General features: G+C 43.1%; 1 protein-coding gene across 1 annotated transcript in view; it reads right to left on the bottom strand.

The window, feature by feature from the left end:
- The window catches only part of DNAH9 (dynein axonemal heavy chain 9), a 1,128,006-nt gene that overhangs the window by 447,894 nt on the left and 665,831 nt on the right, over positions 1-14,281 (bottom strand). The window contains exons 49-50 of the mRNA XM_029600235.1: positions 8,736-8,996; positions 380-805 (exon numbers count right to left, since the gene is read on the bottom strand). Coding sequence (XP_029456095.1) covers positions 380-805; positions 8,736-8,996 — 687 coding nt within the window. The remainder of the gene's footprint in view (positions 1-379; positions 806-8,735; positions 8,997-14,281) is intronic.

Genomic DNA, 14,281 nt, shown 5'->3' with positions numbered 1-14,281 from the left:
CAAATGTTCTGTGTCGAGAACCTCATGAACCTTGTGTATTGTTAGCTCTAAATCCAGCTGCCAGGTATCACCCATAATGACGACCATGATTCCCACTCTCACCTCCCAGGGGCTTTGAATGCTGAGTTTGAAGCATCCCCTCCCCAGCCAACCCAGGATGCAAATTTTGAGCAAGAAGATTAGTTGAATATTCATCCATGCAAGTTTGTAAAGATAAACTGGTACATTTACTCGGTTATTTTGCCCACTTAGCAGGTTTTGAATATTTATCCCATTCTGACTCAAAGCATTTTTCTGAATCAACAGAAAAAATGGTAGTCTCACATCTTTAAAGGTTTCCGAAGGTGGCACGGTTCCCTTTATTTCCCTTTAAACTCACAGTAATTTTGGCCTTGATGTGCATCAGTTTCTCCTGGGCTGCAGCCAGTTCTGCGTTGGCCTTGTTGAGGGCCTGGCGCTTCGGCTCCACATCACAATACACTTCGTAGAATTTCACAATGTTGATGACCCAGGAGCAGAGCCCGGACGCAGCATACGACTTGAATGCCACAAATTCAGGGTTGAACTCGGGATCCTGCAAGTACGACTGGATGGCTTTTATGCAATTCTCATGAATATTTTCCTTCTTGAAAGTGATCAAGGAGTCCAGGAAACTGTCAACCTTGCTCATCATGACCCTGGCAGCCTTCCAGCTCCTGTCCTTGGGAACTTTGCCACCTGCAGCGGTGAGTACCATGACTGCTGCGCTGACATTACTGACAGCTGAGGGTGGGGCCCCAAATGACTTTAGCTCTGTCAGATTGGTCTGAAAAAAAAAACAAGGCATTAAAGGACAATGAAAACAGCATTATTCTTATACGTATGTGTGTGTGTATATATGCACTGATGGAACAAAGCACTCAAGTTAACAATGTAAAGGAGAAAACAGTCTATAGTATCAGCTGGGATTTTAAGCTTTATCAATGGTTCTTAGCACAGGCACAATGAGACTCTATTCCTTTATAGGTGTAATACAATGATCTCCATGCTCAGAGGTGTGAAAGCCTCTGCCGGACTTGTGAATCAGAGAGACCCTACCCTCCAGAATATGTAACTATGTGCTGTTATAGACATGCATGATTGTAGGAACAAAACACACATTTCATACAAGACCTCTCAACTGACACAGAACCATCAAAAAACCTGCATCAGCTCTAGTTTTTCTTTCAACTTCCACCCTGTAGCATTTTGAGATATATCATCTTGCTGCTGTACAAGGTGCAGGATACAAAGCAGTTTGGAACTGAGAAAAACAGGACTGAAATTGAAAAAGTGCTATCCTCAGAACATTATCAAGTACCTAATGCCCAATACCCTCTTTATCACAAAGGATAAAGAATAACTATACAGAAAAGTGGCACTGATGTGTACTTCCCGTTTTAAAATAAGAGTGTGTGGTTTTGAATAGTATGGTTTCAGCACATTTTTAGAGTGATCGTGTACATTTCTATAATGGATAATTATGAACACAAGAAGGGTGATTTTGTTCTCAAGTGATGTTATTTTAATGTATTGTTTCATTTTTTTAACATTGTCCACATTATTCAAGAGTTTTTTAATAATATCACTTCGGCACACTATAGTATGATTTGCCAAAGTAGTATTTTTTATGATAGCTAGGCCTTGTTTTTTCATTTATATTTAAACCACCTGTCCGTTTAGACGGTGGCCCTTATGTGTATTTTTTTAACAAAATGTTTTTTATATTGTCTAGTATAGTTTTTTGGGCGACTGTGTACATCATTCTAACGTACAATCATGATCATAAGAATAGTGGTTTTGTTCTTAAGTGATTTTATTTAATTATTTATTTTTAGTTTTTTTATATTTTTTACAGCATTGTAGAGTGTTGTTTTTCAAATACAATTCGCCAGAGGTACTTTTTTTTATATTTTATGATCACACACAAGTTTTCAAGATAGTTTGTTTATTTTTAAACTTCATTTTTAAACTTTGTTTTTAAACATATTCACAACCATTTGATGCATAATCATAACTTTCAACCCGGATACTCAGAAATTCCAAAATGATTAAGCTAAGGTAAAGGCAATACATTTTTATTAATATACATTTTATACTTTCCCAAATTCACAGTTTCATATATATAACTTTTCAGGTTTACATGTTACACCAAACATATATATATATGTTACCATTTTATATGTCTATTATGAATTGTGTTTTATTATGATTTCTATTTTCTTTATTAGTATGCCTTATTTGTTTATATGTTGTAGCCCCTGATGCAGCCCCATTGTAAGAGGGTGAAACTCGGCCTGAGTCGGGCTTGTTAAAAGATATTTGTCTCTGTCCAGATCGGACATTTGGCTTCTAATTCTATATATAGGAAGGGACAGACTGTCAATACAAATCCTGCACCTCCAGTACTGTAACAGCCGGCTGCGCCCGAGCCGATAAACAAAAAATCCACCCGACCCTTTAAAACACATCCTTTAGCTTCCCCCACCCTCCCGACCCCCCCCCCAAAAAAAACTTTTTTAAAGTACCTGGTGGTCCAGTGGGGGTCCCGGGAGCGATCTCCCGCTCTCAGGCCATCGGCTGCCACTAATCAAAATGGCGCCGATGGCCCTTTGCCCTTACCATGTGACAGGGTATCCATGCCATTGGCCAGCCCCTGTCACATGGTAGGAGCACTGGATGGCCCGCATCATTTTTAAAGATGGCGCCTGGACCACCAGGTACTTTTAAAAAGTTTGGGAGGGGGGGGTCGGGAGGGTGGGGGAAGCTAAAGGATGTGTTTTAAAGGGTCGGGGTGTGTTTAGGGGTTGTTTTTGTGTGCCATTTTCCCTGCCCTCCCCAAAAACGATAAGAGAACCCCACAAACAATTTCGTGGGGTTTTCCTATCGGTTTCGGGGAGCCCCCAATTTCTGACTAATTTGAAAATATTGTACATAAGAACATAAGAAAATGCCATATTGGGTCAGACCAAGGGTCCATCAAGCCCATCATCCTGTTTCCAACAGTGGCCAATCCAGGCCATAAGAACCTGGCAAGTGCCCAAAAACTAAGTCTATTTCAATCGTCAGAAAAATGATTCACATCTCTAGCTACTATCGCAAATGTCCTTCTCACTCAATCATGATAAAACTGAAATATTATATATATATTATATTATATATAAGTTCCTGTTCATTGTACACCGACGTGATATCTTTGATGAGCGGCGGTATATAAAAAACTATAAATAAATAAATAAATAAATAAATAAATATCCAAACTCAAATCAGTACTTAGCCCTGACTTCATATCATGCCAAAAAAGAATCAAATAGTCTTTACAATAAAAGATCTAGGAATCTTCCTAGATAGTGAGCTAAACTTAAAAAATACATTAATACCTTGATAAAAGAAGGATACTACAAACTCCAGGTTTTAAAAAAATTCAAACCGCTTCTATACACAAGATTATCGAACTGTTCTTCAGGCACTACTTTTCTCAAAACTAGTTTACTGCAACACTGTTCTTTTGGGTCTCCCGGCGGCCACTCTAAAACCAATGCAGCTGCTACAGAATGCAGCAGCAAGAACATTTATAAACAGTAAAAGATCAGATCATATTACACCAATTCTTAAAGAGTTACACTGGTTACCTATTCCATATAGAATTCAATGCAAAGCTTTAACTCTCATTCATAAAACACTTGATAATGATAAGACTGGTTGAATATTGCACTTCATTTTCATATTCCTCAAAGGAACCTATGCTCTACAAATACTTGGCTTCTTCCAATCCCCTCTCTGAAATTGGCACACCTGAATACAAGTAAGGGAGCGGACTATCATTGGCAGGTCCTGCCCTATGGAGTAACTTACCAACAGAGTTAAGGATGGAACCCACAAATCAAACATTCAAGAAAAATCTAAAGACATGGCTCTTTCAGAAAGCCTTTTCATGCTTTGCATGAATGTCTTGATGTTTGTCAACCACGGAGAAGTAGTATATTGGTTACTTTAGAAAGTCTATGAATGCATTCCAATTATACTCTACAATAATGTTTATAATGGCAAGTGACCTAGATTTATGTTAATATCTGTTAATTTGATTTTAAGTTTTATTGTGAGAAATAATGTGAAGACACTGATATTACCAGCACCATGTATTTTCTGTAAACTGATGTGATATTTCAGATCGAATGTCGATATATAAAAATAAATAAATAAGAAATAGAAATTTAAAGGAGGACAGTCACAAAATTGCAATGAATGGGGAGGTGTTATTGCTAGATTTTAATCTGCTAGATAATGATTGGGATATCTTGACTGCGGCATCTTCTAGATGCAGGGAAATCCTAAATTCTGCAAGCAGAACTGTTCTGTCGACTGGTAATGGAACCCCACAGGAGATGGCAATACTGGACCTGGTGCTTACTATGGGGGCCGTGTTCCTGATATTGTAGCAGACGATCATCTGAGAACCAGCAATTACCAGATGGTATGGTTCAGTATTAGAATGCAGGAGATGATGGTTCATTCAAAGACAATGGTTCTACATGTAACGAAAACAAACTGCGCTAAAATGGGGACGTACCTCAAGGAGTCATTAGCAGGATGGGAAAATCTAGGGGAACTAGAAAAGCAGTGAGCAAAATTAAAGGGAAATATTATAAGGGCAATCAATCTTTGTTAGGAAAGTATATAAAAGAAAGAGAAAAAAGAGGTTGCTATGGGTTTATTTATTTTAAATCATTTATATACACCGCCTACACAAATGTTTTGTGAGATCTAAGTGGTTTACAAAAAAAGAAGAATACAAAAATTCAAACAACAGAAATGAGGGATGAGAAAAAAGTCAGAGGGTAACAAATACAAAAAGCATAAAAAGGTAAAAAACAAAATTATTAAAAGAAATGAGTCAGAAAATAAAATAGGGGGGGGGGAATAAGATTCATGGTGTTGTCTGGGGTTTATTGAAGACAGTGGAATATAGATATGTTTTAAGCAATTTTTTTTTTTAACTCTTTGGTATTTGCTGTTAATGTGATGGAGTCAGGAAGTGAATTCCATAGCATGGGACCTGCCACTGAAAAGGTACATTTTCTTGTTAGATCCAGTCTAGCCATCTTAACATAAGAAACTTGTAGAAGGCATTTTTCGATTGAAATTACATGATGGTTGATAGAGTCTTAATGAGGAACAGAGCCATATTGTGGATGGATTATAAATTAGGTTATGAATTATTGTCAGGACTTTGAATTGAAAATGTTGTCATATCGTAAGCCAGTGAAAAGTTTGAAGTATTGGGGTGATATGATCTCTTAGTGACAAGGCGAGTGAAAGTATTTTGGACCAGTTGAAGAGGGGGAAGAGCAACATTGGGGAGACCTAGGTAAAGTGAATTGCCGTAGTCTAGTTCTGTTAGGATTAGAGCTTGTAGAACTGTACGGAAGTCAGTGGTGTAAAGCAGTGGTTTTAATCTTTTCAACATGTGGATTTTGTAAAAGGATTTTTTTTTTTACTACTGCAGAGATGGTATTAAACATAGATAAATTCGAACCTAGGGTGACTCCTAGATTACCAGTGTGGTTCACAATGCAATTGATGCAGTTTTCAAAAGTAAAGTCAGCAGGAGGACGGCAGGAAGAGTGAGGAATGGTAGATGAGTAGATCATTTTAGTTTCTGAAGTATTTTAATCTGAGGCAATTGTGAAATAGCCATGTGTTAATGGTTTTGAGATATAGATGTATTAATGAAAAAGTGTTTGGCCATGATGACATGTAAGGTATAGCGAAGTGAATGTCATCTGCATAGATTTTGAAATGTATTCCCAAACCTGCTAGCAAGAGAAAAAGAGGAAATAGATAAATGTTAAATAGAATGGCAGATAGGTAAGAACCCTGGAAGACACCCAAATTAGTACAGTACCAATTAGAACAATGTTCCCCAAGATTGATTTGTTAAGGATGATTTGACAGAAAAGATTTAAACCATTGTAGAACAGTATCTGTGATATCAATGTGTTCGAGATTGCAATAGAGAATATCGTGATTTAGTGTATCAAAAGCCACAGAGATGTCAAGATAGATCAAAAATAGAGTCAAAACCATGGATAACAGAATCAAAGGAAGAAAGAAGCAGATGTTCTATGTCCTTTGCGGAAGCCATGTTGGTTTGGATGAAGGAGGTTATCATCATCGGTGGTGTCAGTAGGATGAAACAGTGACAGCACTGCATGTGTAGAATCAGTGGGATAATATAGTGATGGCATGTTGGAAAACAGAAGATATGAGGGGAGATATGATAGAGGTCTATAAAGTAATGAGTCGCATAGAACAAATAAAGATGAATCAGTTTACACTTTCAAAAAATAAAAAGACTAGGGGACACACTCCAAGAAGTTTCTAAGTAGCACATTTAAAAAAAAAATCTGAGAAAATACATTTCTACCCAACATGCAATTAAGTTCTAGAATTCATTGCTAGAGGATGTGGTAAAGCCAATTAAGATAGCTGGGTTTAAAAAAGGTTTGGACAAGCTCATGGAAGAAATGTCTATAAACAGTTATTAGCCAGGTAGACTTGGGCGTAAGCAATATGGAATCTACCTACTATTTGGGATCTTGCCTGGTACTTGTTACCTAGATTGTCCATTGCTGGAAACAGGATTTTGGGCTTGACAGACCCTTGTTTTGACCTAGTATGGAAGCTCTTACGTTCTGGATCAGCAGACTGGTACTGTGACAGCTTTATGTGCAGAGGGATAGTACACTGGTGGCACTGCGTGTAGTGGACCAGTGGATGATACATTGATAGCACTGCATCTGGCAAGACAGTAGAATGGCTGTGACAACTCTGCATGTGGTGAGTCAATTGGATAGCAAAGTGAAGGCACTGTGTGCAGTGGATTAGTGAGAGTACAGTAACAGCACTGTATATGGTGAATCTGTGGGATGGTAAAGTGAAAGCTCTACATACAGTGTAAGGGTGGAATGATATAGTGATAGCATTGTGTGCCATGGATGAGTGGGATGGTACAGTGACAGCTATGTCTGTGGTGAGTAGAATGCTAGTGACACCACTATGTGCAGTGGATAAGTAGGGTGATCCAGTGCAAGCTCTGTGTGCAGTGAATCAGAGGGATGATACAGTGGCAGCAGTGTATGTAGTGTCAAGGGGATGATCTAGTGACTGGACTGCACATGGTAGCTGAGTGGGATAGTACAGTGACAGCTCTGCACGTCGTGAGTTAATGGAATGCTGGTAACAGTTCTGCATGTAGTCAGTTGACTGGTACAGTTACAGTACTGCATGCTATTAACAGTGTCAGCACTCTATGCGCTAAGTCAATGGCATGCTAGTGATAACTGTGTGTAATGATTCAGTGACAATATCTCATTGCATGCAGTGGGAAAATGGAATGGTACAGCAATATCACTGTGTACGGAGGATTGGCAAGATGATACAGTGACAGCTCTATATGCAGTGGATCAGTAGGATGATAGTGACAGCACTGTGTATGGTAGGTGAGTCCTGTGTTACAGTAACAGTACCATATCATACAGACATGGCCTCCTCTCTGTGGGAGCTTGACAATAGGAAGGCTTGTTTGGAGTAAGGGGTGGTATGATTGCTGACTGAGGTGCACTTCCTCCTGGAACACATTTATTTATTTAATTATTTATTTGTTTATTTAAAGGTATTTATATACCGTCTTTTAAAATAAAATTTTATCAAAACGGTTTACAAAAATATAAAAAGAAAAAGAAATTAAAATTGAGCTTAAAAGTGTACATAAAATAGCAAATAGCTAGATAGAGTGCTAGCATTAAACAAAAATCTTAAAAGAAAGAAGTGCTGTGCCATGAGTTTTTGGGCAAACGGCGGGGAGGGGAAGGAAAGGAGGGGGGGGGGGGAGATATGAGACCCAAATTTCCCAGGCATGATTCTGGAGATACTAGACAAGAGAGAAGAGAGATAAAAAAGAAAGAATATTATGTGAGCTGTGATCAGCCCAGGATTGTGTGGCAGAGGTGTGCACTGTGCTGTAAGAGGTCTAGGCTGTGGTTTTTTTCCATAGGTAAGAGGAGTAGCCTAATGGTTAGAGAGCAGCGGACTACAAACCAGGGAAACATTCAAATCCTACTGCTGCTCTTTGTGACCTTAGGCAAGTCACTTTACCCTCATTGCCTCAGGTACAAACTTGCAGGCTGATTCACTAAAGTATGCTACCACTTTACCATGTATTATATTAGTGAATACGCCCCATTAAAAACAATGAGACTGGCAGTAAAGAACTCATAGTAAAGCAGTACCACACTTCAGACTGTAAGCTCTCTGGGGATAGGTAAATACCTACAGTACCTGAATGTAATCCGCTCTGAAGTGCCAAAGAGTGGAATATAAAAAAAAATAAATAAAGATGCTCCCATAAACTTTTTTGAGCACTGACTGCTGAGTATCCTATAGAGAAAAGAAGAATGAGCACTCAGATTCTATCCCTCAGCCAACGTAAGTATTGGGCGAGGGGTGGGGTGAAAGGGTTTGGAGGAAAAAGGTTAAAATGATACACATTTACATGAATTGAGGGACAGCTAGTAACATTCTTCCAGAAAAGATCAGGAACACTGCAAGGACAAGAAGGAAGGAAAGGACCCATAGAATATGCTCAGACAATCATGCATATTTTTATTTATTTATTACACCTCTGCCTATTTGTGGCTTCTAATCTGTTTCCATACCTTGTTGAGTGTGTTTAGTGCCTCCTGAGCTGCTGCCAGAGCAGGCTCTGCTTTAGCCAGGTCCTCCTCACAGTCCTTCTGCTTGCATCCAACCTCCTCGGCGATTACTGCCACCTTCTGCTCCTCCTCATCAGCAATGGCCTTCTCCTTGCTCACTTTCTCTGTCTCCACACCAACCACCTGAATCAGTTTATCAGCGTCCTCATTCTTCTGCTTCAGCTCCACCTCCTGTGCTGCCAGCTTGGCCTTGAGGTCATCTACCTGCAGGTACATCCCACACATACGCAAACACACACATCACATAAGCATATCAGCAGGAAATAAAACATATATCCCAGCTTATGTTTCAAGTCTATCTGCCATGATGTGAGGGCAGCAATGGCCAAGGTTAGTCACCCCCCAGGGGCAAATTCCTGGCTTCCACTTCTCAGTGGATAAGGCTACAGATAAGGTAAGAGCAAGGGAGCTGGCACTGGAAGGGAACAAAGAGCAAATAGTACAAGAACAATTTTTAAAGCCTTTTATGTGGGTAAAAAAACATTTCCCCAGAGCAGAAAGCCAGTTTTGAAAACCGCCCTTCTAAATGCAGCTAAAATTATGCCACCTATTTCACAATGCATGTACTTTTATCCACACTTAGATAAGGCGTTCATTGGGGCATTTTGCGCAGAATCTGAAAACTAAATCATGTATGGATTGTATTTTCAGATTATACATGAAGTTTCATGGGCAGAAAATGCAAGTGCAAAGTCTGTGGGTACTTTTCATCTTTAACTATTATCAAAGGCAAAGCTTTAGTTTTGAAAATTAGGTACAAGTTTTGCAGCTAGTTTGTACACAAGGACTTTGCACCTAGGCTGGCTGTTTGAAAATTGGCCCCTATGAGGACACTATTCATATTCCCTACATAACAGTGAAGTTCATGAGTTGAAATCATGGTCTTTGCACCAATTTTTGAAGTAAAAGTATTCACATACTTTTACTTTGAAAACTTCCCAAGGGAAAAATACCAGTCAAAATTTGCATCTGCTTTTCTTGTGGATACTTCTTCCAAACCTAAACACACAGATTTTGAAAATTCATAACTGTACACATAAGGGTAATATTCAGTCACTGGCCTGATTGCAAAATTAGCTCGATAAACTTATCTGACTAATTTGATAAGTGGGAGAAATATTGAAAATTCGGCATTTACCATGATAATTTTAGAAAGCGGAGCGAGCTAGTCTCGGACCGCTGAAGGTAACATGGGCATAAGCGGCAGGGAGAGTTGAAAGGGAGGGGATTGGGGAGGGGAAAGGCAGAGGTTGCCAATGGCAATGGCAACAAGTTTAAATTGCTGCATTGCCATTGGATGCCTGGCAGTTATATGGGGATCGAGGCAGGAACTCAGGCAGTTGGGCATCTGCAGTGAAGCAAGCGGCAGATTTCTGCTTTTCTTTGCTCCGTTGGAGATTCCTAACTGCCCAATTTTTCCAGTCAGTTTTTTCATTTTTTCCAAGCGGCAAACTGTTCGGTGAGCGGTGCCATGAGGAGAGCGAGAGCTAATCAGGCGGCCCCCGCCTCCGGGGAGTTCCTTGCCCGGTCGCGGGTGGCTACAGCTGGTGAGGCTGCGGTCCCAGGTCCTGTCACGCTCCCCAGGAAGGACGCGGTAAGTTTTTGCAGGCTCGGTGAATCGCCGAGCCCGGCAGTTTCCGCCGCAGGCCAGCCTCCTACTCCTCCGACACGTACCCCTCCCTCTGAGTCTGGCGAAAGCGGTCTGGAGCTGGATTCTTACCCTGTTTCCCCTCCTCCGGTGTCACCAGCATGCTCCTCCCCCGCCTCCTCGCCAACTGGGGTCGCCATCGAGATTGCATCGAATGCCCCTGAATCGATGGGGGAGCATGCACGGTGTACCCCGGTGGGTTTTCCTCCGGCGGGACGTGTGCTCTCTGGGCCTAGTGACGCACGGGTTGGTGGTGCATCCACGGCCCCCCCCGATGATGGGTCCCGTCCCTAGCAAGCGCCGTGTGTCCCGCACCCCTTGCAGACGCAATCCCAATGACGGCGGCGTCAAAAACCCAGCGCAGCAGGGGTAGGTCCCAGTCAGCAGAGGGTGGTGACATGCCCTTATACGTCATGCAGCGGCCTCCGGAGTGCGCCGACCAAGCTGAGCGGAGGGGCCCCCCGGTGCTGCGAGATCGGGCAGGGAGGAAAGGGTACATACCCGGTCCGTAGACACTTGGGGCAGGGGCCTAAGAGGGGAGGTCCGGTGAGCAGCTCCACAAGTGTGGGGAGCCCCTCCGACTTCCAGGCCCCCCCCCCCCCCCCGGGCTCTGCAGCAGAGCGACCTGGTGTGAGTGTCAGCCTCCCAGCTGCCTTAGTGGCTGACATCCTGACCCACTACCTGGGGCAAGGGTCCGGCGGCCTTCAGCCAGCAATGGGTGCTTTGAAGGGAGTCTAGAGGGTTTCGGGGGATGGCCACAGGTAGCGGGTGGCCACCCCGGTGAAGCATTTTTGCCGCCTGAGGTGTGTTCTAGGGATGAGCTGCGGGGAGAGGGCCTAGAGCGCAGTGCCCCCAGACGAGCTTCCCAGGTTGCGGGTTGGGACGGATGTGGCTTGGCCAGCGGGCACAGGATGGAATGGGAAGGGGGATCTTTTCCAGGCCCGGAGGGAGATGCGGTGCCAGGGACGTCGGGTCAAGAGGCATGGAGAGATCGGGAGTTCCAAGCGAGATGGGAGGACTCGAGGACCTGGCGGCTGGAGGCGAGAGGATTTGCAACGGACGTTAAGAACGACAGTACATCCAGAGCCATGGCAAGAGGAGCATCAGGAGTGGGAACAGGTAGGCAGGCAAAAAGGGAAGCACGCGTTAGCGAAGGGCAGGCCTAGAAGAAGAAGAGGTCTCGAGTTAGCAGCTCTTCCAGCTCGTCCTTTACTAGCTCAAGCGAGTTAGGCCAGGGTAGGTGCCCAGCGTTGGCAGAGGGTCCTCTGCAAAATATGGGGCATCCAGCACTCGCTTCCTTGACGGAATTGAGGGAAGAAGTTCCAAAGCACCTAGTTAAGCGGATTCGTAAGCAAAATTTTGTGAATATCTTTAAGCTGCTGGAGGGTAGAAGGGGTGGAAGGAATGAAAAAAAGAAGGCAAAAAAGAAGAATAAGAGAGATGGGGCGGGTCCAAAAATCTCTAAGAACATACTTAACTGGGTCCGGGGTTTTCTTCGGTTAGCTAGCGTTGTCAGTCACTGATTCCACTCAGTACGGAGCCTTGCTATCTTATGCGGATAGCATCTTAGGGGCTTTTAAGAATTACGAAGGTTGGGTCTGGCTCAACTATGACGAAAAATTTTGGGATAAAATGGCAGGGAATAAGTTTATGTCCTGGGGTACCCAGGACATTCATTTGAGACTAACCCAGATGACCAATAAGGGCGTTGGGGCTAGCAAAGTTGCAGGGGTGGGGGGAGGGGTGAGTGGTGGCTTAGCAAGCTGCACAGTCGGGGGTGGTAAGGGTAGCTCCTTTCATGTTTCGGGACTTTATCGCAAGAGCGACCCGGGAGGTAAAGCCATCGGCAGCGGGTCAGACATATGCTGGAGGTTCAACCAGCTTACATGCTCGTTCCCTGAATGTAAATTCAGGCATGCTTGCGCGGTGGTGCACGTCCAGCAACCAAGTGTTCTCAAGGACAGAGCACTGCCCTTACCAAGGGCAGTAAACTTTGAGGTCTTGTATCACAAGGCAGAGTCTCCAGTCGAGCTGACTGCTTTGAAAGAGGTTTTGCGATGGTATCCTAATGTTGAGGCGGCTTCCTTGTTGAGGGTGGGGTTTAGCGTAGGGTTCATCATTCCATACGAGGGCCCGGGTACAGGGAGGAGGGCGAGAAATGCCAGATCAGCCTGTAGACTGGCTGATGTATCGTGGGAAAAGTTGAGGGCTGAAATCCAATTAGGAAGGGTGATGGGGCCTTTTGCTGCTCGGGCTTACGACAGGATGCATTTGTCACTGTTGGCAGTTATTCCCAAGAAGGTCCCTGGTAAGTTCAGGTTGATCTTGAATTTATCATATCCGGAGGGTGCTTCAGTAAATGATTATATCCTGCGTCATAAGTGCACGGTGAAATATGCTTCCTTCGATGAGGCGATAGCTTTGGTGCGGGGTGCCGGGCCAGGGGTGTTACTTGCTAAGGCGGACATAGAATCCACTTTCGGCTGTTACCTATCCATCCGCGCTGTTTTCCGCTCTTAGGGTTTTATTTCAAGGGAGGTTATTTTGTTGATTGCTGTTTACCAATGGGTTGTGCGATTTTGTGTGCATTCGAGGCCTTTGGCACTTTCATCCAATGGGTCACGATGCGGTATAATGAGTGCTCCGACATGCTACATTATTTGGACGATTTTTTGTTTGTGGGGCCGAGTGAGTCCAGTGCTTGCCAGCGTCAGTTAACGGATTTTTTGGCGGTTGCTCGGTCATTAGGTGTGCCGGTCGTGCAGGACAAAACAGAAGGGCCAGTCACTAGGCTGACATTTTTAGGCATTGAATTAGATTCGGTGGATATGGTGTCGTGATTGCCAGCAGAGAAAGTAGTTCAGATACAGGAATCTGTGCGGACAGTACGCGGTTCGGTCAAAGTGACCGTATTTATTTATTTATTTAAAATTTTTGTATACTGTCATTCGGAATACACATTAAGACTGTTTACATCTTACAAAACCATAAAATCAATAACAGTAGTAACTAAAATACATTAAAATGACTAATAACAAGTAAAATTATTTAAAAAATCAACATAAAAAACAAAAATAAAATAGCGTTTCTCCATACTAGCTAGTCCTTTTTTCAAGGTGATCAGCATAAGCCTGCTCGAAGAGCCATGTCTTGCGGCAGATGCAATCATTAATTGGTTCGCTCAATTTCGCCTGCCGCGTCATACCGATGGGTCGGGCGTTTATCCGTCGCTTGTCTGCCAGAACTGTTGGGGTAAAGGCAGGGCATCATTTCATCCAAGTCACGTAGACTGTGAAAGACGAACTAGGAGTTTGGGAAGGATTCTTAGAATCATTTAACAGAGTCTGCATTATGCAGGAGGCTGAAGTCTCCAACGAGGACTTAGAACTGTATTCTGACGTAGCCGGAGCTTTTGGTTTCGGTTTATATTTCCAGGAGCGGTGGTGCGCGGAAAGATGGCCTGAGGGGTGGGATGCGGAGGGGTTGACACAAAATATTACCTTCCTTGAACTTTTCCCTGTAATAGTAGCATTGACGATCTGAAGGAAAGAGTTGCGGAATAAAAAAGGTGGTATGGTGGTGAGATAACCTAGGGGTAGTCCAGGTGGTTAACAAGCAGTCTGCCAAGTATGTATGGGTCTCCAGGCTTCTTTGGGAGATGGTTTTCCTCTGCATGAGCTGGAATGTTACTATACGAGCGAGGCACGTGCCAGGTACCATGAACTTGATTGCCAATGCTCTTTCTCGTTTCAAATGGGACATCTTCAGGGCCGAGGCTCCACAAGCAAGTTCACGGGGAGAAGCGTTTCCAGAGCATCTGTGGCAGCTCGGCGGGATGACA

Source organism: Rhinatrema bivittatum, chromosome 4 (assembly GCF_901001135.1).
Source record: "Rhinatrema bivittatum chromosome 4, aRhiBiv1.1, whole genome shotgun sequence".
In the NCBI taxonomy this organism is placed as follows: Eukaryota; Metazoa; Chordata; class Amphibia; order Gymnophiona; family Rhinatrematidae; genus Rhinatrema; species Rhinatrema bivittatum.
Note: the sequence above shows the minus strand (reverse complement) of the source record. Positions and strands in the feature narration are given on the sequence as shown.